The 17,470-nt window shown below is 39.8% G+C and overlaps 1 protein-coding gene across 1 annotated transcript in view; it reads left to right on the top strand.

Annotated features, from left to right (window-relative positions):
• Positions 1 to 365: 365 nt before the first annotated feature.
• klf7a (Kruppel like factor 7a) overlaps positions 366 to 17,470 on the top strand; it is a 37,611-nt gene continuing 20,506 nt past the window's right edge. The window contains exon 1 of the mRNA XM_057332600.1: positions 366 to 737. Coding sequence (XP_057188583.1) covers positions 549 to 737 — 189 coding nt within the window. The 5' untranslated portion in view covers positions 366 to 548. The remainder of the gene's footprint in view (positions 738 to 17,470) is intronic.

The raw sequence follows: 17,470 nt of genomic DNA, 5'->3' as shown, positions 1-17,470 counted from the left end.
TGTTCTACATTATAAATGTTTATTTTCGTGTTATAAGTGTTATAAAAGTAGATTCTCTATCACTTTAGTTCACTGAACAGATCTCATAGCACTACGCTGGTCCTCTCTGATCAACGCTCTCGGTTCAAATGACACCCAAATGCTGCTCTTCATTTTATATAGCCTTCTAAAAATAGCTGGGTTGTTCGTTGTGAGTGACAATTCCTTAGAACCAACCAGCGGTCGCGGATTGCATCGAACCCCTCCCACTACTCGAATTTAGCCCTGCCCCTCTAGGAACGGCACCAAAATTCTCGGCCCTTTTTTCCTTATATGGTTACGCACAAACTTGATTGACAGATAAACACGCCTCCTCGATTCGCGAGCATCCGCAGACGCTGCTTGGGCTCCACACACTGACTGACACAGTAACCTGTGAGCGTCTGATGCTGCTGCTCACATTTTAAACAAATTCCGTGGAAAACAAAAACAAACCCGGACGGATGGATCTTTCACAGAATAAATTTTAAGAGAGTTAACCGAGACGTTTCGCATCGCGACTGATCTGAATGTTTCAGTCGCACGAGCAGAAGCGAACGCGGATTCCTCGCGCAGAGAATCAAAGTCTCACGAACGCGCCGTATAGCTGCGAAAACATGGATGTTCTGGCCAATTACAGTATTTTTCAAGAACTTCAACTCGTTCACGACACCGGCTACTTCTCAGCGATGCCGTCGCTGGAGGAAAACTGGCAGCAGGTGAACAGCTTTTTTACAATTTATTTAAACTTTTTGTATCGTGCGTTTTCCGCCTGTCAGTGAGCTCGTGCGCGCGCAACTTCCAAAGACGCGAAGCAAAAGATGTTTATTGCATTTTCCCGTACTTGCAACTCATTTTGCGTGACTATGATCACTACGGCTTGTTTGCATTTAATATTGTATTGCATTAAATACTCTTATGTTTCCATGTCTCACACACTGTAACTTCTTTTCCAAGCGCACTGCAGCCTGACAGGCTGGCAAATTAAGATCTGAATAATACAACCAGAGACTGTTTGAATTATAGATCTACATCTGTCCTATCGATGTTTTTTTAAGTCCTCTCGGCATAGCACAGACTCTCGACTCTACTGCATTATATATAAACGCATGTATAAACTGCATTGAGTTATAATGTGTCTGGAAGTTAAACGCGCGTGACAGGAGTGTACAGCATGCATGTGCATGGAACTGTGTAGAGATTTACGTTTATTATAATAAACACATTTTCGTGAGAATGGCACTTTTTCATGCACGAGGAAAACGATGGCATGCGGCGCGTAGAGAAAGCACATTGACATCCACATGGCCATCGGTGTGTGCACCGGCGTGCTTTCATAACCATCTGAGATTTATGAAATCCATTTAGGGAACAGAATTGGTTTGCAGCGTGCACATGTGAGTAATGACTGTAGTATGGGACTGCGTCGAGAACGCATTGACGCCAGCATGCTTTGCGCAGAGTTGCGCTCTCCGCAGTGCTGAAGGGGAAAAGCATGGTCCGATAGTGCCGGTGCATTGCTTTTCAACGTGTTTGCAACGTGCATTGATTTTTTGGTTGTTCTGCCATTTTTCTTATGCTATGGGTTGTGAGTGCATTCGTATTCATGCAATGCATTCTTTTGAGTAGTGCAAAATGCTTGCATAGACATGTACTTTTGGTAATTTAGTGGCCTGTGTTTTGTAGTGAAAAAATAGCAGGGACAGACATGTCCTGCAGTGTGACAATCTATACTTTATCCAAAAAAGATACCGCCTTAATATAATACACAACCAAACATACGATAAAAAACAATGGTGAAAAGAAATTGCGACTGGTTAATTAAATTTAAGATAAATTTCCGCCTTAAGTATTTTATGTTAAAAATTTCATGGATAAATAATTTGTCATCAACCCATAGGACATTTGTACATTCATGTAGAGGATCCAGGGTTTGGCCTTGCTATTGACTCGCAAAGAATTGTATGAATTAGAAATGCTCAAAGAATGACATTTGACCTCAATATAACTCATGTGCCTTGGGTGCTCTATAGTGCCAAGTGAGCCTAAAGGCCAGACCGGAGAATGTTGCTGAATTGCTCATAAACCGTGTAATCCCCAGTAAATGGAGAGAAATAGGCCAGAAAAGAAGAGACTGTCTCCTAGGCTTGGATAGGCCCACACAAGATGTGTTATTTTCAAGATCTCATCTCATCAGGTATCTGGTTGTGCTCAGAATCCACTGCAGGTTATTGGTTGTGATTGTCTTGATCTTTAGTGAAAAAAGTGTAGTCAACATATTGACACACTGCACTTATAGGTTCAGGCTTGTTCAACATGTTCGATACTTGATATTACATGACAATTTCAAAAATAGTTTAAATGTGGGATATCCACCTATATCAGACGAGGAAGTATCAAACTGTTAAGAAGAGATTGTATAGCCACAAGATACAATACAGAACATGGGTTCTATGCCTGAAGCATTTCCATCAACCATTTTAAGCCCTAGAGCTGACAGAGGATATAAAAAAATCTCACCTTGAAAAGACTGTCAGTGTGATTCCTCTACTCACGTGGAGAAGGGTGACTGCAATATTGGAACAGAATGGCGTCCGTTCCTAACTAAACCAAATGACCATTCTGGAACACATGGGATACAGTAACATCAGACTATTCTGGAGTGCTTTTTTCTCATAGTATCTATTTTGGGACTTCGGGGAACTTGAAATGTCTTTTGTTCTCTTTGCTTTCAACTGTCTGATATTTTTCGACTATGAAATGCTTGGTATTAAAATCTTGCTTGCAGCTGCAATAACATGTAGTGGCGAGGGACGGGAAAAATAATACGTTCATGAGATGTTTTAATGCAATAATTAGTAGGAGTGGGTGATATGACCAATACCTTACATAAGAGTAAAGCTAATTGTATAGATGGTTTCATAAGATGCACGCGCCTGGCCTGAAGTTAACTTCCGGTCTGTGTTTGTTTATCAAACTGGCTAGTGGCTAATAATATAACTATTCATAATTTAATCGATTTATATTAATATTAATTTATATCAATATTTTATTGTATTATAATTGTATTAAATAAACAATTTGTTGAATTTTTTGTATGTTCATTTTATTAAATAATCAATATGCTAAACGGGACGTGTAACTTTGTCGCATTTAAGTGTAGCCAAGAACGGTTCTTGTTAGGGCTGTGCAAAAATATCGATATATCGCAATATTTTTTCTTCGATTTTTTAAATCATGTCATATACATACGGCCAAAAGTAAGTGGAAGCGAGCATGGCGAAAAATATAAGAGCGCTTCGAGCTCTCAGAGCTGGTGTGTGGGTGTGCTTTGGTTTTAAAAAATAAGTCATGAATTGATGAGTTATATCAATTAAATGCTGTTTGTAAGCTTCGCAAGTCATGACCCACCAAGTCACTTGGCTACTGCAGTGCATTAGACAAAAAGTTTATTCCAAAAAGTAACAATGACATGTATTGTGCTTTCACGGATGTGACACCAGCGCATTTACAGCACGGATGAAGCAGGGTTTTATTCTGCCCATGTTCAGTGTTTTAACTGTAATGCACCACAACAGCCAAGTGACTTGCGTGAGCCACCTTATTCCCCTGTGCTACCCATTTGAGGGGCGCAATCCACAGTTTGAGAACCCAAACCTCTGATCTAAAGGTCCATGCATCGCACATCATGGCCACTCTGCAGAGGTAAGGGATGTTTTTACACTTATCCTTACAGAAAACCCCCGGTGGTGCACAGAATGTTGTATTTCTAGCTCTACTTTTAAAATTTTCTATTTAAAGTATTGCAATATATCGCAAATGTGTATTGTATCGATATACTTAGCAATATATTGTATCGTGACCCATCTATCGTGATATGTATCGTATCGGGAGGCACTTGCCAATACACAGCCCTAGTTCTTCTACTGATAACCTAAAATAATACTGGCTAGACATACTTTTTTAACTTGCTAGCTAATGGAAGCATTGACTTTATATTATAAACTAATATTATAAAATTTAAATAACACACTTCAAAATCTAAATGGAGTCACATTTGAAGATGTTGTTATGTAAATAAGCTAATGTACACAAACACCTATGACATCACAGTTTTTTATTATCCAGTAACGCTTCTTCCATGCCAAAATCTCTAGCCTACCGATAGATACTGTCATGCCCCCGAGCCCTAACAAGAAGCTCGTTCTTTATAAGACTAAGAAAAATGTTAATGGTTTCAAGTCAAAAATAGTACTTTTCCCAACAGCATGAGATTTCAGTCACTTTATGATGCTAGTTAATGGTCCTTCCCAGCTGTTCCTGCATGATTTGTCATACAGCAGGCAAGGAATTACTAATAGGCATTAGAATTATGACTGACAAGAGCAAACAGAAAACACCACATATTGCTCCAAGCAGTCTCTACTAGGTTTAATTGATGTGCTAATACTACAATAATAGGCAAGGTGAAGTTTGACTCCCTTATTATGATTCTGAGATTCCCACATCAGGATGCGGTTGTGAAAATGTTTTTGTACTTTGTGTCTTCGCGAGCTCAGATCCACCACAGACGTTTTCCTCTAACAGCCTCGGGCCAGGGCATACTCTGTAACAGATACTGTAATGACTCTCCGAAGAGCCTAATGCACTGTGCTAAGACAGCACATTGTGTGTTTCACAGTGTCAACTACTTACAGGAATGCTTCTCTAAAGTCATTACGCTGCTTTCTTCACTAAATGCCCCGAGGAAAAGTTAGGAGTAACGTCTAAGAATAAACCAGACTAAGTTTAACCCCATACCTCACGTCTAGCCAAACCTCGACAGCTGCATTTGGAAAAACAACATCTCATTTCCGCACCTGGTGATTCACTGCTTCCTTATCACAATCCCTTTTTTTTACCTGGGTCACAGCACGATGGGCCGAGCTGCAGAACGGCTCCTGCGGTCGCATGCTTATGAGGATTGACAGGCGGCACGGCGCAAAAGTGCCAAGCGTGCATATTCTGTGCTGCAGCCTCTCGTATCCAAGCCTGTGACATGCTGAAACTCTAAAACGCAAAGCTGGAAATGAGATTTAGGAAGAAAAACATCAAATCTTTTCAACTCGCTTCCTTGCTCATAACTGTCTTGGGTACGTATCCCACAAAACTATCTTCAAGCCATGCTCGGGCCAGTGCAGGCAGGGGCTGCGAGGTCTCGCATATCCACCTCCTTGTTTTGGCCCATGGAGTCCAGCGAATTTCCATTACTGTAGGCGATGACTGCTGAAATGTGTGTTATGTAATTCTCCGAGCGCCACAGCTGCCTTCTAAAGAGAGCAAGTTGGCCGCCGGAGAGAGTCAAACCCAAGCCTCTCTTGAAGGCACATCACCGTGAAATCTCAAAGAGGCTTCTGGATCGCACTGCTCCGTGGCCCGCGTCTTCATGCTGGGAGACAAACCATACGGATCATTTAGTAAAACACACATATAAAGTTTATCTCCTAAGAATAATTTATGGATTTACCAGCTTTGTGTGCAACGTTCTCAGCTGTGGCTCGCCTCGAGACGTAAATAAGACACGCTGTCCTCTGGCTGACTTTATAGCGATACTGAAATATTACACAAAAGAGACTCTTTAGAGCCCATTGAAAACCAGCTCAGATCCTTCTAACGTTGAGACATTATCCCTATTGCGATTGCTAGTGCATTGCATCTTAACCAATTATTGCAAACCAAATTTTTCCATTCGCACCCTTTCCAGACTCCATTCACACTCTCTGCTTCATTGCACATCCCGAGATTAAGCTCTCTACATCATCAGACGTGCTGGCTCGTATTAACAGCATCACAGTCCTCATTTATCATCCAAACCAGCGACAGATTTTTGGATAACGCACCGTGTAATGGAGCTGAAATTATCTGGTTGCTTGAGATAACATCGGAGCGCTGATCCCGTTGCTACAGACAACCATCAGTTATTGAAAAAGATGCTCTCAATCTCACAAGTTTATTTGGGGAGTTCTTAGAATACAGTTGTCACGCAGACCGCATGGCTGATGTTCGAAGACGAGTACAGCCCGCAGAAGTGAAACACTTTTTAAATATGCAGAGATATCATTAGTGCCTACACCGAAATATCTCGCTGTACCTTCTGACAGGTTCATTTCCGCAGGTGGACTTCGAGTGTGAAAGCAGAGCCCGCGGCAGCGTTTCGTCAGTAGCTAAGTCACTCGTCTTGGCTCCTGCAAAGCAGACATATGGTGCTTTCTCAAGATTACTTAAGAACGTGGTTGCAGTGGCTCTTGCGTGACGCACTCGACAGCTACTGATGTCATAAATGGCATTCGGTAGGCGGCAGCGCAGGCTTTTTACGTCAATTTTGTTTTAGCTTTTGGAACCAGCATTTCGATACAAACACAGATAATAGAGAAAGTAAAGGAAATGATGGCACAACTAAATCAAGAAATGACTAAGGTGGATTCCACCAAAACATGGCAACCATGTTCATTTAAAAAGTTAAAAAAAATACGTAATTGTGTCGCATCAATACTTTCAAAGTTACACAATAAGTTGCTTTTTTGTTGGTGAAGTTTGCATGCAATTACATTTACAACAAATATACAGATTGTTTTCATTTACAAGCAATATTTTTAAGTTTTTAAAACATTAATCTCAAGGTGCTCCTTAAGACAACTAGATACATACTACAACAGTGCTTGCGCAACCTAAATAGACCCCCATATCTCCCAATATGAGTTTATTTTCTGTAAATAAACGAAATAAAAAAGTTCTTATATGATAAAACAAGTATCATGCTACTTGTGGAAACTATGTAATGGCTTCAGATTACCCAATGCTGGCGCTAAACCCAGGCCACACCTTCCACATTACCGGCGCCATTTGTGACAAAACGTCAAATATTTTCACTCACCCTCACAGAAACTTGTTCTCCGGTTCAGTTGTCACATGTGACTCTTATCTCACCAATAACAACAGTCCTGCCACTGTCGTGCAAGAGTGTCAGGGTCACCCTGTAACAATACTCAAACTGACCCCCAGCAATCCAATTAGACTCCTGCACTACAGCAGTGAGTAGGCAACCCACTCTAGGCGCTGAGATCATTAATCTGACTGGGGCCAGATGATTGCCCGTGATGGCTGCCACATTGAAGGGTGATGAAAAGGTTAGCATCTGATGAAAGAGGAGACGGAAGACGCTGCGCTCATTTGTCGAAGGCCTCCAGAGTAAGTGTCAGCACCCAGAGCTGCGGAGCAAAGTGAAGCATCTTTATGTATGAGTCCTGAATCTAGCGCAGACGAGAGACACAGCTCTGGCACTCCAGTCTTTGATTAACAGGCCGAGTAGAACCGTGTGTTTTTTTTCTCTCGCTCTCGCACACAGCTTGACAGCGATTTTCCCTTCATTTAAGGTGGAATTCAAAACTTCTACAAAGCTGCGCAGGGTACGGAATGATTGGGCCGCCGCTAACGTGGAAAAGACATGCAAATGTTCTCACCGCTTTGTGGGAAGTTTTAGAAAGATGATTCAAATGAAGTTGACATAAATTCAAACCTGACCCTTTTACGTTTTTATACATTTTATACACTTATACTTATACTATTATCCTTGTGCTTTCGTGAGAAAATCATTGTTGCACAAAAAATGGAAAAAAAATCTAATCAGAATGCCAAAAATTGCTTAGCCTTCAAAACAACTTAAAATCAATCTAAAATCGTAAAATCAACTTCCATTCTACATTTTTCCATCATCAAATATCTGGTTTTAGTCATACAGTAAGTATGGTACATTGGAAAAGTACATTGGCTTGCGAACATTTCACATGGACTCTAAATGTGTACATTTCATATGCAAATGTAAAATAACAACACTACAGCGTTTTTACAGCGGATTAGGCAACATCTAAATGTGGAATGTCAGTGTAAACTTAAACTAAATAACTAAAATAACAAACATTTTGGAATAATATTTTCATCTCATGTCTGCAACAGTCTCTTTTTTTTTAAATCGTGGTATGTTGCTAGGCAACAACTTTTTGTTACCGCAATTCAATGCACTTTGTTTTGGTGTCATTCCGTTCATCGTTCATCGTAAGCATGGAAGTTTAAAGTCAGCGTCGTCTTCCATACCTCAAAAGAAAGCCTTCCAACAGACCTTGAGAGATACAATGAAGGACAATATTCCCTCTGTAAACAGCCCATCACTTTTCTTCTCTTTTTTCATCCCAAGCCATCAATCACCGGCAGCAACGATTCGGCCTCAAAATGGGTCATGAAATTTAAAGTGACAAGAGGCGTTGTTTATCAAGGTTTATGCAAGCTTCAATCAATCACACCTTATATTTCTGCGCTGACGAGTCCGCCGCTATACTGCAGTTAAGAGAATTCATCTATAGTGTACACTAGAATTGATCTATAATCCCCACAAAACCAACATTTCAACACTATGAAGTAAAACAGAAAAGTTGCTAACTTGCTAATGCTTATTTTCATTATTCATTTTAGGAAAAGCGTGTTTGAAAGATTAGCACAGCCTATAGCATAGCACACGTTTCTGCATGCGTGTGAAGTGTCAGTTGAGGGATTTCTGCGCGAAACAACGCTGAGATAAGCACTTCTGCTGCCCCAGCGTCTGTGGTGCGGATGTGTATGTGTGGACTTACTCAACCGTGGCATATATGCAAAGCCAGCTGTATTTCCATATGCTCCAAGTTACCGTTGTCTGAGTTCCACATGACCTGGCCGGGCTCCAGTGGGGTCATGACAGGCAATGTAACACCTGGATACAGCAATACCCAGTCTCACCAGCCCATCCCTCAAGCTGAAGCAGGCAAACGCTGCATTTCTTTCTCACCGGTCTGCAGTTGCTGCTCACTGGAGGGAGCACCGTGCAAATTTGGGTCTCTGTCAGTCAAGCTGAATTTCAGTGTTTTGCATTCTAATTATACGCCTACAAAAATAAGCTCAGATAAAATGAAATAAGGCTTTTGTTATTATATCAAACTAGATTTTTACATTTGGTTTTACAACATGGTGCATGGATTGAGGGGGTTTTTAGGACTATGTTGTTCTAAGGTGGAGTGTAGGTTTTCTATGTGGTTGTTAAGGATAGCTATGCAGTTGCTATGGTATTCTCATGTGTCTAGGTGGTTGTTCGCTTACCCAAGTCAAAAGAGCCCAACCTCAGGTGTTTTAGACATTCTGGTCCATTTTGATGGCTTGGGTTTTATTGCTCACCACTTTAAAATTGTAACTCCAATCACATAGTAAACAAATATCACACCTCTCCCAAACAAAGCACATAATTTGAGATTTCTTGAACATCTATGGCACAAACAACGCCGTGCAAAGTTCAAAATACTTAGAGTTAGCAGTTTGTTGAAATCTGTAAGCCTGTAATGAGGAAAAGTTGCGTTTTAAGTCTATTCATATAGAACCTTTCCAAAGGTCAATACACAACCAATCTACAACCAATTACAAACACATCTGTATCAATGCTTATAAGTAGTATTCATTCGCATTCACTGGGAATGTGTTCCTTGTATTTTTATACTTTGTTCACTAATTTATCTTTAGTCAAGGCAATACAAACTTCCACCCGTTCCTGCGGCATAAGGAGGTCTGTCTTTGTTGTAGCATGGGAAAGCTATTTGGGTCGGAAGTTATTTTGGGACACTTTGCTAGAAATACCTGTGGGAGTGTGTAATAGTCAAAACGAGACCATCTTTTTGTTCAAAACCAGTGTACTCATTTACATATGTTTAGAACCAACTTTGTTGTTTTTCAGGTCGCATTTGTTCCAGTGTATGAGCATGTGTGCGTCTAAATGTCAAAATGTACCCAATTTCTGTTTACGTACCCGATTCCTCTTGCCGCTGTTGTAGTTTATCATCTATTTCTAATTTAGCCAATTATAAGTCATTTGATTCACAGATGTGCGGCGGCAAACTCAAGCAGGTGTGAAAAGATCATCCTCCCATCCTCAAATCCCTAGGTTTCGCTTTCAGTCTTGGCACAGACTCATATGATTGTTCCCCCGAGGTCGAATCGTCCCACGTGCCTCGAGAACAATAGGAAAGATATGTCATCCAAACACATGACTCACTATCCCCCATTGGCTGGTGTGTTAATTACAAAACAGGGTTAAATGTGCCTAAAAGACTCCTTTGGTGGGGCGATTTGAAAGCGATGGCAAATCTAGACTCCATCTTACATTCTCAACGGTCGGCCCTTGACTTTTCTGCTTTACAATGCACACTTAAAGACAATGAACATCCCGTCTGGGGTGATTCAAAATGGCCACAGTAAGTAGGCTGCGTGCTTGTCTTAATGGACTGAACTCGATGAACTTGCCTCGGAAGGGAAGGTGGGGGCCGTCGCGCATCCCTGAGATGGAGGGAACGTGGAAAAGGCAGCTCAAGGTGCACACGCTCAGCAGATTCGTGTGTACGCGTATATAAAAGCATGCGACTGCTCCGTAAGATAGAACCGGTTTAGCGGTGGCAACATTCCCACAGTGTGCCGTAATGTGATAGATCAGAATAATGTAATACTGAGGAAAGAAAAATAAGACGGACGTGTTGCCTTGGCAGTGCAATGGTTGGGGATTTGATTCCCAGGGAACACACATACTGATAAAATCTTTGCCTTTAATGCTGTTGGATAAAAGCATTTGCAAAATGCATAGGCACATTTTTCATGGTGTTTATTGTTTGCTTTAATGTGTCAGTAGTAGCATATATAAAAATACATTTCCAAACATCCTTCGTCATTAACAGTACCAACCAGGAGAGATTTTTTTATTAACTAGAAGTCTTACAACAGACGGTATGAGCCACAAAGAGATCTGATCTCACCATCGAGTCAGTCTGGGATTATATGAAGAGACAGACAAAACTGAGGCATTAAAGAGACACCAAATCTATAAGAAACGTGGCAACATCTCCAAGATGCTTCCAACAAGTTACCTGTAAACGACAATACTGTAATTTGTTATTAAAACAGCTTGTCATTGGTACACTTGCACAGTTTTGTAGGTTTGCTTTGTGCTGGTAAATTGTTCAAGCATCTTGGATATGTTGACAGTTTTTAGGATTTAGACTGTCTTTTCATGTAATCCCAGATTGACTTGATGATGATCAAATATTTGTGTGGGTCATACCGTCTGTTATAGGACTCCTTGTTCGTATAAAAATATAAAACCTTTAATTAGATAATTAATTAATTAGAGATTAATAAGACACATTAAAGCAAAATATATTCAAACAAAAGAAGGACTTATCAGTGCATTTTGTGAACACACTTATCTGACTCTTGAACAACACATCCAAATAAACCAAGCGACCTTCAGTTTTAGACATAACCGTTTCATTCTACTTGAGTTACTGACAGTTTTAGGACCTGCGTGCAACCGAAGAGCCACAAACTCTGTATTTCGGTCAAAAACTGAACCAAACTAAAGGGTGCACAGGTGCATCAGAGGAGCTCTGGGAATCTCCCTGCGCCAGGCCCGTTGCGCTGTGTCGAATGTGCGCTGCATAACAATATAGTGGCCCGCTGTAGAGGGATGTTCACTGTAAGCTTACCCAACCCGAACCCTTTGATCCTGGCCTTTGTAATGCAAATCAAAAAGAGTTGAGAGTGCACCAGGGACAGTTTTCATGATGGAATTACGGTTCGTGTTGACGAAGGGGGTTCTTATTTAAAATTTGGACTACATAGTTTATCAGGACGGTATTGTGCAGATAAGGTGCTTAAGCACAACCTGTATCACTTATATCCTATAATTTTGTCAGGGGGGCACAAATGAACAGGAAACAATTATTGGATCCCAATTGTTAATGGCCAATGCCGATATCCAGAAAGGTCACAAGCCAAAATAATGCGGGTATAAGCAAATAAAAAGGATAGTTCACCCAAAAATGTAAGTTCTGTGATCATTTTTTCACCCTCGTGTTGTTTAAAACGTTTTAAATAAATATAAATAAATACATGTCAATATTTTCTAAATATGTATACGTGTGTGTGTTTACAAATACAAAATGGATATGCACAGTAACGCAGATGTATTAGGTAAACACAAACTTTTATTCTGGATGTATTCACATAGTGGTTTCGTGTCCTTACAAGTGAATGGGGGCCAATGTTGTTTAGTTACCAACATTCTTCAAAATATATTTTTTGTGTTCTGCAGCAGAAAGTCACACAGATTTGGAATATAATATAAAGTAACGATTAATCGCGATTAATCACATCCAGAATAAAAGTTTGTGTTTACCTAATTCATCTACGTTACTGTGCATATTCATTTTGTTTTTATAAACACATACACGTATACATATTTAGAAAATATTGACATGTATTTATTTATATTTACCTATTATTTAAATTATATATATATATATATATGTTTATACATTTGTATATATTATTTTTTTCTTGTATGCATGTGTATGTTCTTATACAAAATCAATATGAACATTACACAGACATAATATTATGCAAACGCAAAATTTTATTCTGGATGCGATTAATCACAAATAATCGTTTGACAGCCCTAGAAATATTAAATGCCACATCAATTAATTTCGCTGTAGCCTGGTGTGTTCCTCAGATTGTCCATATTTTTCCATGTGTTAAATCTTTTGTTTTGTATTATGGTTCTCATTATAAGGATTAGGCCCACTGCCTCGTGCCACAACAGGTCGTCCCATCCTCAGGGCATGCCCCCCTTACCTTTGTATGTTATCAAGCTGTTAACCCTCAGTTAAATATGAGCAACACCCCCTTAACTCCCCCGCCATCAATGGACTCACGCTGGGACCTAATGCTCTCTAAATTCTTTAATGAAAATTGGTGGGTCTTGATAAGATTAAGCAGAATTTCCAGACTGCGGCCCGTAAACCAACCCAGAGACTCATAAACAACCAAATCCTGTTAAAGCAAGATAGTGGATCCTGTACTGAGCTGGCACTGCCGGTCGGATAATCTCAGACCGGCTCTGGCAACCCGTCCTTAATTTCCATTCAAGATCCATCATTGCCCGTTTAAAGCGTTTGAATCAATGGAAAATCTATTGGATTGACATTTAAGAGAATCACATATTCTACTTCTATTTAAACGAATGTTTTTCTGTTAAATTCTGATTTGGCCTTCGCACAGTTTTTGTGGATTAATACGCCGTGCTGATAGCTAAGCGCCCACTCCCTTTTAGCTTTCTCTCAAATGGTTGGGAGGGAAATGTCAACATGAACTCATATTCAAATGAACTCCCTCTGACAATTAAAGTGACAATAGCCTTGACGCATGCAGCGAGCTCTGGCGAGACGCCGGGCCATGGAGCGCACAAAGCCCCGTTGCACGCCTGACATAGTTTTGCTGATGAAGTGTCTGACTGGGGCTCGGTACCCATGCAGTGACCTCTAACCCGGGGTTTTTAACAAACCGCTATATAGCTATCAGTGTATTGTGCTGAATAGGCTGAAACAAAGAACAAGGGAGTTCAATTGAAGTGACTTGCTGCCATAGAAATCGGGTTTAACAATCCGTCAGAGTTAGCTACTGTACTTTTTCTGCAGTCAAATAGTAACAACATAAGTTGTGTCTTTTAATTCGTCTCTTTGTAGCCATCAATGTTCTGCTGCTTCCCATGAGACAATGGTGGTTTATTTAGCTTATGTTGAACATATGCAAATTATCTGAAAGATGCATTTTCACATTTATTCTGCTTTTTGTAAACATGAGACAATGTCTGTACAATTGAATCTTGCAGATTAAAAAATAATTTCTAGACCCTGGTGTTCCGTTTCATATAAACCATTTTATAACACATAAACAAGACTGTTCCAGAAGCACTTCCTGTTTAGTTCACACCTAAATCATTCTAAATGTTCTGTTGGTTATATGTTGTTCTAACGTTTGTGTAATGTATAAAACAGGTAGTGTTTCAGGACCAGAGTTGTTTACGTCTTGCAAAACGCTAGCTTGTTTTTGAGAACGTGTACTATGCAAATGCCAATCGAGAAACACATCTGATTTGGATCTGGTGGATGGAATCCAAAATCACAGCTTCTTCAAGACCGCCTGGTGAATATATTTCGCATTCCTACAGCGAGAAACAAGGGTCAGCATGCACTCCCTTCAAGCTTCCTTCCTCCGATAGTAAAACTAGCTTCAAATGGTCTGGCGCTGATTGATCCACACACATCAGAGAGCCGGTTTATTGCTAATTACACTGCCTTTTCCCCTAAAGCGCGAGCGTAAGATTAGCGCTAAAGCTCAGGAGAGACACAAACACTTGGACTGCTTTATTTGCCTCCGGCTTGTAAAAATGTGCCTCTGTGCGCAAGTGATTTCTTAATTGCAGTTATGTCATATTGGTTTTACTGTCGCCGCACGGTTATCAACCTCGAACCGCGTACCACGCCATACCCCCAGCACCTTTAAACAAGCTGCGGCAAGCATCTACAATAAAACGCGTAACTGAACAGATCTCGTACGCAAAGGTAGCTTAATAAGCACATGCTTAATTAAACCAATACCCTGTTATAGCCGGTAGCGCTGAACGCTGTCTTTGGAAAAGGACAGGTTCATATATCAACAAGATGACTACAAACGTACTCAGGAAACTTTTACATCTTTATCTGGTGCTTTTGTTTTGCCACTCACGGTGCATGCGGTCCTGTCCTGTAGCTCAGTGGTTAGTGCGTGGCGTTAGCAACGCCAAGGTCATGGGTACGATCCCAGGCATTGCACATACTCAGAAACAAATGTGTAGTATAATGCAATGTAAATCGCTTTGGATAAAAGCGTCTGCCAAATGCATAAATGTAAAAAAAAATGTTAATGCTTGTGTCAACAGGCCTCTACCGGATCTGTTTCACGAAGGCCGGCTTTACCTTTACGGTTACTTAAAGACGTCAGGAGACATTAGCCCACATTCAGCTAACAGCAGCGCAAAGATAATGCGAATGTTCTTACACTTCGATGTCAATCCAATGAAATTTCAGATAGGATTTCAAGTAGAAACTATTAACGAAACATGAATTTTAAAGATATATTTAAAGGCTTTCCAGTTGTATTGATCAACTTGCCTACAAACTACACTGTATAGTCAACAATTACAATTTCATTTTTACTTCTACCATGATTCTAAAAACTTGCGCTATTGCCTCATCATCCCAACACAAAAAACGCATTTATTTGATTTTCCTCTATTCTTCTTTGCTTTTTCTTAGCAATACTGGAGCATGATATCTCTGTTGTCTGACTCCTGCGTTTGCCTAAGACTATGTGTGAATGTGTGTGTGCAAGCTTACCACAGATGAGATGTGGGTTATTTTTAGGCGCCGCCTGGCGAGGCTGCAAATGGAAGGCAGGGCGAGTTGCGAGGGCCAGTGTTGATGAGATCACGCACGGCCCCATCATTCCCCGTCCTATCGATCTGCCACGGCCCGAAGGGGGATTGTGTCTCTGGGTGCCGCCAGCTGGCCGGTCCCCTCCTGAATCAAAGCACCGGCAGGTGGTCATTTGTGTTGCCCCCTCTCCCTTTAGCCAAGTCTTACATTACAGATCAATGGCCGATCAGAGAACAGGCTGGATGAGTTTCACTTCTGTGCCCATACGTCAGGGGGGTGTCATTGGAGTAAGTGGATATCTGGAGTCAGTCTGTGTATATCTAAGAGAACACAGTGTTTGAAATAGCTTTTGTTCGGGCTTCTTTGTTATCTACTATGGTTATTAACTAGATATATAGTCGCAGGTATGTCAGGAATGGCATGCAACAATGCATCACTTACTATGCAGCAGTGGTGGACACAGTAACGAAGTAAATTTACCGGAGTACTGTACTTAAGTACACTTTTTGAGTATCTGTACTTTACTTGAGTATTATTTTTTCTGAGTGCTTGTACTTTAACTTCACTACATTTGAAAGACAAATATCATACTTTTTACTCTTATAAAAAGGTCCAAAAGTAGAAAATTGTACTATGGATACTTGTTGTCTACTTGTATGTGATGGATTCTATTGATGGGATGGTAAATCCTATTGGAATAAAACCCAAAACACACTACAAAGAGGAATTTAATTTAAAAATCTCATTCTAATTCAAAAATTCATTGTTTTTTTCAGCAGGGATGGTATTTGCAGTAAAACCACAGTATCCACAAATTTACCATTTTCTATGTATAGGAACCATACTCCATTTAATAATCTTTAGTAAAACCACAGCAACTAAAAATACCATAGTTTCATTATACTAGCTATAGTTTATGTTTGTAATTAAATTATGGTAATACAAATGGTAATAAATCCAACAAACACATGGCTTCTACACTTTACTATTTACAAGAACCTTCCTACTTACTGGTAAACTACTGCTAAAAATGGTAAAGGGAATATACAAAATAAAAGAACACTTCTCATTAATACATATAGGCCTAGGGGGCTAATGAGGATAATTAGGATAAATGATCATACAGGATTATATCTAAACTAAACATATATATGCTAAACATATAAAGCACTTAAAGGAGTTGCTCACTGCAAAATTTGCCCCCATTGACTTTCCATAGTAGGAATAAAAACTACTATGGAAAGTCAATGGGGGCAAATTTTGAAGTGAACTACTCCTTTAATACAACTGATACTGTGAGCTACTCAGTGTATTCAGTAGGATGCTTCAGAGGCAAAAGGTATACGACAATAAAACAATGCACAACTGACATAAAGGAAATTTACTTTTAATACTTGAGTACTTTTAAAAGCACGTACTTCTGTACTTTTACTCAAGTAAGAATCTGTCTTTACAACTTTTACTTGTAGTGGAGTAATATTTGACCAGTAGTATCTGTACTTTCACTCAAGTAAGGAAGTTGTGTACTTCGTCCACCTCTGCTATGCAGATTTATTCAAACAAGAAGTGTTGCGGAATAGTTTAGAAAACTGAGCTTGAACTATGTTGTATGCATTTTTAATGTGCAATAAACAACCCGAGAATGCTGTGAAAGACACGGTTTATGACAAAGCAATGCATGCAACTTGACCTTCTATTATGCCAAACACATTATTGCAGGGATGCAAATATATCACCCTCAACACTGAAGCTAATTTGCCCAAGTTGTTTGGTATAATTTACTATTTAAATGACCATTAAAATCACTTGAAAGGGGTACTTTAAGGTTAAATGCCTTTTGGCATTTAAAAAGCTTACATTTAAAAAGGGCTGCGTATCATCAAAAACTTCACAATATGATATATTGCAATACCAAGACCACGATATGATGTGCATCATGATACAGGTCAATTTTGAACTGAATTTCTTTTGATCAGAATTTAGTAACTGTTTATTGTACATAGAATAGCTAGTGTTAAATAAATAATTGTTACATATGAATTTATTTATTATTTTGTATTTTAATCTAGCCGATCAGATGGCATTGCGACTGTAGA

The sequence above is a fragment of the Triplophysa rosa genome, linkage group LG4 (genome assembly GCF_024868665.1).
Source record: "Triplophysa rosa linkage group LG4, Trosa_1v2, whole genome shotgun sequence".
In the NCBI taxonomy this organism is placed as follows: Eukaryota; Metazoa; Chordata; class Actinopteri; order Cypriniformes; family Nemacheilidae; genus Triplophysa; species Triplophysa rosa.
Note: the sequence above shows the minus strand (reverse complement) of the source record. Positions and strands in the feature narration are given on the sequence as shown.